General features: G+C 36.6%; 1 protein-coding gene across 1 annotated transcript in view; it reads right to left on the bottom strand.

The window, feature by feature from the left end:
- The window catches only part of LOC115233461 (hillarin), a 43,843-nt gene that overhangs the window by 27,670 nt on the left and 5,717 nt on the right, over positions 1 to 10,456 (bottom strand). Inside the window, 2 exon segments of the mRNA XM_029803901.1 lie at positions 2,008 to 2,284; positions 7,056 to 7,526. Of these exon segments, the coding sequence (XP_029659761.1) occupies positions 2,008 to 2,284; positions 7,056 to 7,399 (621 nt within the window). The 5' untranslated portion in view covers positions 7,400 to 7,526.

The following is a 10,456-nucleotide window of genomic DNA, read 5'->3' as shown; positions in this document are numbered from 1 at the left end:
TTGTTCGCGTGTTCGCGGCATAGAAGTCACGCGACGGCAAGAATCCACATATACGTCGAATCGCATTCCCGGCGAATCGGAAATCCGTGAATCTCTGCGTATTCCTGCATTCGCGCCCGCTCGTTCGGATCGCCCGATTGTTCGCGGCATAGAAGTCACGCGACGGCAAGAATCCACATATACGTCGAATCGCATTCCCGGCGAATCGGAAATCCGTGATTTTGGGAATCTCTGCGGGTTCGAGATCGTCGCGAAGAGTTAAAGTTTACATTACCACATAAAGTTCGATTCGTCGAGCACGGTTAGTTCGCAGCGATTTCTGCTGTTTTTAATTAATTTACGACGGAGAAATATGTATTTCTTTTTTTTTAATTTATCGGAACAATGTGATTATTATACAATTGTTTATTTATTTATTATATAGCGATGTTTATCCTTATTTAATTGAAAATGTAACGTTTTACATTTATTTCACTGATTGTGAAAGACTGATTTATTAGTAATAGCGAGTCAGATTGAAATTACTTGAATGTCTTTATACTGCACTTAAATTCATCGTTTCATTATCAGATGAAATATCTTTTTTTTTTTTAATAGAATCTAGAAAAATATATATAATATATAAGTTAAACTGCAGTTAAAAATTAGCGTTAAAACGCAGATTGATGGAGAAAAGATGCTCGCTGGCGATGTTGGCCGAACACCAGAGTTTTGCAAATTTTGCGAGAAGTCGGAAGAGAAGTTATGTATCTCTCTGTACACACCATTGATCTGGATTTTATTACTACGGAAGTACTTGGGGCAGCCTATTGTGCGTATTTTCGCTCATGCACACAATGCATTTTACCCACTGCCTGTTTCCGCGTTTCAGGAAGAAGCTAATAATCAGCGGACGGTATACCCGTGCAAAAAAAGTCAATTACCACATCGCCATTGTTCGCCTCCTCTACGCACTTCGAAATTATCATTGCTAATTCGCGTTATTAATTAATAATTATTTTCACAGGCTTCCCCTGGAGGCGAGGAACAACGGCTGCAGGATCGTGAAAATGGCTGTTGCAGCGAGCAGCTGCAACAATCTTCACGCAAGACTGTATTTTTTTTATTTCAATTTTTAGAATTTTGACAACTATTTATACAACTTAAATTGTTAGAATTTTCTGAAATAAAGTTTTAAGTCCTTTTTGTTCAATCGCTTCCTTCCGTTCAGAAACTGTATCTAAGTACAAAGAGTGATTGTACTTATTGTTAGAAGGGATAGATATTTTTCACTCTCCGATAATCGTAATTTATTTTGCATTTATTTCAGAATCTTTAAATTTGTTAGTTTCGCACAAGAAAAGTGATTTTGAAACTTTATAATATGCTACAGCAATTCTTATACATTTTTTTTTCATCTGATATATCTTTTACTGCTGCTTTCACATCAATTTTATTGTGATTTGATCATTTCTCCTGTTTTTTTTTTTTTTTTTTATTTCAAGGCATTATAATTTCTTATCAATCAACGAGAAAAAGACAAAAATAAGAGTGTATCTAAAGATATTTAAAGTAAGAAATTACACAGAATCTCGTAATTTACTTGAACTTTTTATAAATTTATAAAAAATACATCAAGATAAAGAAATAATGGAAGAAAATAAAAATAAATCTCTTTTTAGATAAAAACTTATTAACTAGTCGAAATACAGTTACTCAGATTAGAAACAGATGATGACTAGAGGCAATTTGAAAAGTCTTACTGTTATTAGAAAGACAATTAGCCTGTTTTTCAGAGTACAAAATGTATTTCTAGGCACAACAATCTGCCGTATCGGTGTCTTCTTTAAAGACGCCGAGCCGCAATCTCTTTTCCACAGAGGAAAAGCTTTTTCCGGTTCTCCGCGGAAATTGCGTGTGTCAGCCGGCGCGCGCGTTGGAGAGTAGTAACGCTCTCGTCCTTATACGGCGACGACCATGACGAGAGAGGAGGAGGGATTACATCAATCGACCGCCAACGTGACTCACCAGATAATAATCGATGGGTTTCTCGCGGGCCTTGCTGTAGCCCTTTTGTAGCTCGGTCTGCTTGAGCGCATGGGCGATGTGAAGGGCGCTCGCGTCGAACCTGCCGTACTGATAGCTGCCATCCCCGGAATAATTGTGATTGTACGGCGAGGATGCGCCGCCGGTGCCGCCGGTACCGCCGTGGATGCCATCGCGCTGGGACGACGAATTCGTCGCCGGCGGCGAACCGTGCCCGTTCAGGTGCCTGGCATAATTAGGCGAGTCTACATTATCGTAACTGCAACAGAAGCGTGCACACGGGTCTTCAGGGGATTGCGAGGGGAATTCACCCGGGAGTGCGGGAGCATCGTTCCTCGGCGAGGTCTACCGTTGCCAGGGATCGAGAGCAACGACAACGCACATTGACTCTTTCTCGGGACAAACGAGAGATTCCGGAATAGCCATGTGTGTTCTCTAATCTTGGATAAATAATTTTCATTGTCGTATAATATACGATAGTAAAAAGATCATTAAGTAAAAAAAGCTAGAGTTTCTTCATTATTAGGAAACGAAACTTTTATTAGAATTTTATGAAAATTTAGTTGTAGAATTCATATAAGATTGCGACTTAATAATAATTTAATTAATAATATTCAAGAAAATGTGCAAAGAGAAAACTTTGATTATTAATCTTCCAATACAAAACTGGCATATCGGATACGTTACTTTAGCTTTGAAGATAAGAGTTTTCCATATTTCCAGTTAGCGGAAAGTCTCCCGATAGCAATTTTCATGCAAATTGAATTAGTATAGCGTCTGTCATTCCCGAAACTCTAAAGTTTTAATCAAATTCGTTTCCGGTATGTTTTCGAAAAATTCTTGAGTATCATCGAAAGTAAAGATCTCGCGTATGTTTCGTTGAAACATTAAAGATTGTCTGCGAGGATTGACGATATTAATATCGACGATAACGAGATAAAAGCGAACAGTCGCGGGTGTCCTTGATACGGCCGTTAACGTCGCTCGTTACACGACGATGCCGGAAAAGAATCCGGGTCGATGCCGTCGTCCGTGGATTATGTTAACCCACATATCCATGCAATACAATCGCCATCTCTCTCCCCCGCCCCCTTCCCCATTCAGCGCGCGAGCTTGACCCATAATTCCGGATAACTATAATGGACGCAATTACTCACCGAGAGTAGAGTTGCAATTAGCGTCGCGGTTAAGTTCAACGGGTTGCAATAAGAATCTCTCACACCAGGCGCGATAGCCTCGCGCTGTTTGTGAGAATTTAGTGTATCGTTTAAATGAATGTGTTACACCTCTCGCTCGTTCTCTCCCGGGTTCATTCACTCACGCAACGGAGCCTACGCTCGTCTCTCTTTCCTTTCCCCTTCTCTCTCTGTCTCTCTCGATCTCTGCTCTTTTACCGCGCGTGATCATCGAGCCGCGAAAGGTAGGTATAAGAAACAACATTAGATTCGCTAAATCAGCGGATCAGTAATCGGACAAGCCTCACGGAGGATCTGTAGGTAATCTTTTTAAAAATAAACGTAGAGAACAATGTGTAGAAATAAAAATGTATAAATGCATATAATAATGAAAGAAATAAAAACTGCATATATTTATCTTACTGTAGTTGCAAGCGACTTGTACATTACTTTTAAAAATTAAAAATAAAAAAATAAAGAGATATATAAATGTGTATAACAATGAAAGAAATAAAAACTGCATAAAATGTTTCTTCAAAAATTCCATAAAATGTTGTTGCAGCGCCTGCAAGCTACTTTTAACATCGCACTTTAATAATATTTTTATATAAAATTCAAAAAATTATTAGCATTTCTCTACATTAATAAAAATAATTTATATATTGATAAAAGTGATCTAAATAAAAAAAAAAAAAAAACAAGATTTGAAAGTAGGAAGCCGAAGGAAAGCCACGTAGACGCCGGGAAGAAACTCCTCGCGTAACGCATACGCGCGTATGTAGGCGCGACTTTTATGAAGCGCGGTGACCATAAAAAGGCATACAAAAGATACACGTGCGTGTCACGCGGATGTGTTGTATTGAAAGATATTAAAACGGGCGACAGACAGACGAGCGCGATCGAGATACCGATGATTCTGTGACTGCAACGGCCTTTATACGAGGTGAGTACACACGTATACGCGCTTTGCTCTCGTAAGGCGTGCGTTCTCTACGAATGCGAGAATAAGATGCGCAATAATGCACGGATGTACGGCGAGCTTACGCGAGACGGTAGAGTGCAGCGCACTTCTTGCAACACCGCGACCAGTTTACTTAATCAAGTTATCGAACCTCGCGATCACGATTTCTATATTATACTGACACACTGCGATCAGATCGAATTTGCCGATAACGCAAGTGTATAGATTAGATTTTGATTTTGGATTTCTTTTAAGAAAGTTTCTATATTTGAGATTATTCTATGCAATAGATTAAAAATTTTTTTAACATTTTATTTTTATTCTCTTAAATGAACGCGAACATTTCTTCATTCTGATATCTTTTCATAACGACTTTTTCGATTTTATTAAAGTGTTAAAGACTGCGCCCCGTAAGCTTCTCTCTCTCTCTCTTTCTTTTAACAATATAATATATTATATAGCAAATCCATATATACACAATTTTTATTATTTTTATATAAAAATGATTTTAAAAAAAATTCTTTTTTTTTTATTCTGATTCCTTCTCTTAATAAGAATGTTCTTATAAGTGCAAAATCTAATAAAATTTTTGTAATAATTTTATGTAATCGCTCAACACAGTCTTTACAGAAATGAGCGCATTGGCGTTCAAGTTAAAGACCGATGCAGCATTGACGAGTGATGCAGCATTCGGTCAACTACTACGGCTTTTATTCGCTAAGATTTTATCGGATTAAGGCCAACGTAATTTCCTTACATAACACGAGTGAGGTGTCTAAAGTAAAAAATCCATAAGATGATACAGAGCCAAAGAATGCACGTACATGACTAATCATTTTCGCGAAACGGTGCTGGCGTCAAGCGAATGATTTACTGCTGGCAGTAAAACGTAGTAAGAAACAAGATAATCTTATTGAAATCTTATTGTAAATCCATAATTAAAAATATATAAATATCAAATTTGTTCCATTAATTTTAAAGAAATATTTGAATATATCATACTATTTAAAAAAATATGTATATCCGATTGTTAAAATTTCATCCCAAGTTTTATAAAATATAATTTTCCATCGATCGAAAAATAAAGTATGTATATTGTACCAAGATGATGAAGAAAACACGGTTTCGATGAAAAACGTATTGATTACACTTGTATTTCGTGCGAAACACGATTTCGAGACGTCGTGCAATTATTTCCAGCAGCGTTCGATCTCGATCGGACTCGACGAAGGGAAAGTGGAGAAATTAGAGGTAAGTTCTGCCAAGCGTGCCCTCGGTATTGTATCCCTAATATCGAAACACCAACATTAAAATTGCGTTCGATCTACATTCGCGTTTTTGCGCGAAAGTAAGCTCGACGAGAAAAAGTTAAAGATCCACGAAATATTGAGAGAAGGGCCGACGCTTTTACGCGAGATTATGTTCTCTGAATGTCATTGAAAATTGGAATACAGTGATGCAAGAATGTGGCGCGTGCATTGCAAAATATCACATTGTTCTTTAAATATAGAGAATTGCGGTGAAGAGTCTAGCTTCTCGCGTCCATTTACGATTCAAATGAGCCCATCTTTGAAGAAGAAGCATTACGTATTTAAATCTATGCAGCGTCCTACAAAATTGAATGACTCGAGTGTATTATTTGCCGAAAGAAAACAGATGCGTTCACGCGACGGGCATTTATTAAAGAGCTATTACGCTGACATTTGTTATCTTAGGATAGCACCAAAATTACTTTTAACGTTCCCACGAAGACAATAGCTCTTATAGATATATACTGTTATCTTACATTTCAGATAATAACGGTGATTTGCGCTGAAGGAAAATATGCGGCCTTGAGCTCATTAAAGCATTTAATTTCTCTAAAGCAGTTAATATCTCGGATCGAGTATCCTGAACATTATTTTCGTCATTTTTTCATTGACTCTTCTTTCTGCAGCGTGAATCAAAAATAAGAGAGAAAAAATAAATATTCTACAATCGTGATTGAAGGAAATATGAAAACTAAACAAATGAGTTGAATTCTAATTAAATCTCTAATTATTCAAGACTCTCGATTGGAAAGGCGGGATAATGCGGAATTTTTCACGAATTAATATCTAATATTGTTATCGTGCATAGTTAATGCATGGATATTATGGCTATCGTGGAATTTAAGAAGATGAAAGATGAAGAGAGATCTTCAGAAATCCCGTGCATGCAGAACCGTTAATACACTGTGATAAAAAAAAACACACACATAACTCACCAAGGTGGGTAGACGCCGCGCGGCGAGGCGCCTCCTGCCCTGATCTGCTCATTGACGTAACCGCTTCTAGGTACGTTAAGGGCGCTCGAGCTATTACGCTGACATTTGTTATCTTAGGATAGCACCAAAATTACTTTTAACGTTCCCACGAAGACAATAGCTCTTATAGATATATACTGTTATCTTACATTTCAGATAATAACGGTGATTTGCGCTGAAGGAAAATATGCGGCCTTGAGCTCATTAAAGCATTTAATTTCTCTAAAGCAGTTAATATCTCGGATCGAGTATCCTGAACATTATTTTCGTCATTTTTTCATTGACTCTTCTTTCTGCAGCGTGAATCAAAAATAAGAGAGAAAAAATAAATATTCTACAATCGTGATTGAAGGAAATATGAAAACTAAACAAATGAGTTGAATTCTAATTAAATCTCTAATTATTCAAGACTCTCGATTGGAAAGGCGGGATAATGCGGAATTTTTCACGAATTAATATCTAATATTGTTATCGTGCATAGTTAATGCATGGATATTATGGCTATCGTGGAATTTAAGAAGATGAAAGATGAAGAGAGATCTTCAGAAATCCCGTGCATGCAGAACCGTTAATACACTGTGATAAAAAAAAAAACACACACATAACTCACCAAGGTGGATAGACGCCGCGCGGCGAAGCGCCTCCTGCCCTGATCTGCTCATTGACGTAACCGCTTCTAGGTACGTTAAGGGCGCTCCTGATACCCACGCTGGATCCGTCGAGGGTCCCGGGTCCTGGTTTGGGCACGTGACTGCTACAGTACACCTCCTTGTCGTTGATTGTGTGCTGATTGTTGTAGTACGTCTTTAGGGTGAGCTTGGTGCCGCAGATCGCACATTTGAAGCAACCCGCGTGGAAGAACGTGAAGTCCTTGAGGGGACCCACCCTGTCCACCTGATAGACGGTCTGAGCGCATCTCAGACACGTGCTCTCGTAAAAGTTTGGCCGATACATGATGACCTGCTTGTCGGAGGACCACTCTGTTGACGCGCACTCTGTGCACTCTGTATGGCTTCGTCGTCCTGATCACCACTCGCTACGATCTCGCACGGCACAGTGTTTCGCTCTCGTTGCGTGCGACCTTGGAAATTAAAGGCCTCGATCAGGGAATAGAGAAATTACCTCTCACCATCGAGATAAATACAAGGCGACGCCGGCGCGAGACGAATAACCGGGCATTAGAGGCTGTTTAGAGATCGGCGCACGACTCACCTAGCCTAACCATTCTTTTCTAATTTCTCTTTGATTTTTCTACAAAAGAAAGTTTCGTCAGTCAATCTATTTCTGTTTTGAAATTTGTAAAATTTAATTCATATTTATTCCATGAGCGAATTTATTATCACGAGTTTTAATGTATCAAGAAGAAGAAAATCATAGCGAAAGATTATTTTCACCATCGTAAAACATGATTAAAATAAAGGAGAATTTTTATCTAGATATTAAATATCGTAGAAAAATAATAAATATGGTACATGTAAGTAATACATATAATGTTTATAAAGAGATGTTTAGAATTTTTAAATTTTCATACTTGTCTATACTTGTCTATACTTTTGAATCTGTTACTTTTTATTCTTATATTATTTATGGCACGAGACAATTTTTATAAAGTCCCTATATATACGTTCAATGACTTTTTCCAAGACAGGATATGAATGTGCGAGATGCCGAAAGTGGGAATCAAACGCATGTGAAGGAATTTTACGTAAGAATCAGTTTGCAACTATTAATATTATAAGTAGATTTCTCAGCATTTAAAACACGCAATCTTAGCAGTTGGAATTCGCGTTTTATGCTTCAATTCGACAATATATCGAGTTTATAATCGAATCGCACATTGTTATTGCATCCAGTTGGATTTATTATGAAATTTTTAACATTATCGGCAATTATTTTTAACCAAATACAAAATTATTTATTATTTATCTTATCACGTTACTTCAACGTCGTTTGATGCCTCGCCGGGTCTCCTTGTCTTGTTCGTTCTTTACTGCTCCTTCATAGCATTTACATGACACTCGCTCGCGAAAACACGATTAATTATGATCGCGCTGCACTTTACATAGCACTCCCGACATTAATATCGTACACGGCGCACTTTATTCTATATTGCAAAGGGAGAATACGCTTGCACGAAGTTGTATTAAACTACGATGTCAATGATGACTATACTTATCAATTAAACGCGACACTTGAATCAGTTCGATTTTATTGTACCCGATGTTTTAATGATGACTGAGAAATTCTCAAAAATTATTATCGTCAACCTTATGCTGATATTACCGTTAATTACTATTCAAGATGCGAGTTAATTACTAGTTAAGATGCGGTAATCGCGAGAATTAATTACCCGCGATGGCTGACAATCTTGAATCATTTGCAGGAAATTATAATTTATCATTTCCTAGTGTTCGTCGCGTGATCGATTTTGAGAAATAATACGTCGACTCTGATTCCGTAGTTTGATATAGCTTCGTGTACGCGTGATTTTTACGTTCTCCAGTCGTAATATAAAACAACGCACGTCGTGCGCGATTAATGTCGGGAGTACTGTGTAAAGTGTCGCACAATCGTAATTAGTTTTCGTGATTGACAGTTATGAAGAATCAACAAAGGACAAACGAGAGAGAAAGAAAGAGCTCGGCAGGAATCGGATGGTGGAACACTACGAGGTGAGAATTTTATTAACTTTTGCTAATTGATATGTTCAATAAATTTGTGAGATTAGAATAACAAATCATCAAAAGATTAGCTCATAATTATATATCCGAATTTGATTTCTTGTGATGAAGGAGGGGATGTCAAGTCAGGTTAAAGTGATCTATTCCGATTTGAGAATGAAGGTGTATGAGGCGAGCCTGAACCGCCGACACTTTCCTGCGAAATTTTGCAACGAATCATTACCAATACCTCTCGTGGTGGGCGACTAAGCAGATAAAATTGCAACACCTTTAATGACCGCAATATGCCTACGGTAACGGCGAGATTTTCCCACGTATCGTTCAACTTGCGAGCACTTAATAGATTTTTCACTACGAAATTCTCGATACTAATATATCTCCGAATCAGTTAATCTATCATTTCCACTGTTTTTTTCCCCTATATTAGCGCGCGAGATGATTATATATTATCATTTATCAATACAATTATAAACATAGAAAGCCATAACTGCATTAATAAATGGAAAGTGAATATCGCACGAAATGTCGATATATTTTCCGCTTTAGAAAGAAATAATTTCTACGATACTCTAGAAATTGTTCTTTTTCAAGCATCATTTACTTTCAAGAAGGTTCTCAGTTGTCATTATTTATGAAAATAGTGTACTGCTTAAATTAGTTAAACGCACTACTTCTTGCATCTATTTATCCGCAATGCTTTCTAAATCCTTATAATAGAATGTTATTCGTATTGCGGTTATTAGCAATCAAATAAGTGTGATTTAAGATTTTGGATCTATAAATTATGTCTCCACTTTCCCTCATCAATAAAAAATATTGTGCATTAATAATAATACGGTACGGCAAAGTTGTTTCACTTTACACAGATATTTAATCTTGATATCTTGAAATAATATCTAAATTTTTAATTTAAAACTCAAAATTCTTTATCGAGATTTTTGTAATCACAATTTTGTAAAAATTATTTATAACGAATTTTTCATGTATAATGGACAGTGAGGGAAGATGGGCATAAAAGGATAATATATTTATAATGGAAAATGAAGATATTTATATAAGCTATTTTTCCTATTTTATAATTTATAAATAATTTATTTGTATTATATTAATTAAAATCCCGTTGGGAAAAAAATTAGTTGCCTTTATACATCATAAGTAAATATTTGAAATGTATAAAATATATAAAAATATTCCTCTTATTGCAGATTTTAAATAATCCATTAAAATAATTATTCCTTTCTCTCATTGCATGGATAGTAAAATATTTGAATACTAATTTCATAAATTTGTACTCACTCTATTTATTTTTCTTTTACGGTTTACGTCTCTC

This window comes from Formica exsecta, unplaced genomic scaffold (assembly GCF_003651465.1).
Source record: "Formica exsecta isolate Colony F162 unplaced genomic scaffold, ASM365146v1 scaffold175, whole genome shotgun sequence".
NCBI classification, from domain to species: Eukaryota; Metazoa; Arthropoda; class Insecta; order Hymenoptera; family Formicidae; genus Formica; species Formica exsecta.
This window is presented reverse-complemented; position numbering and strand designations above follow the sequence as displayed.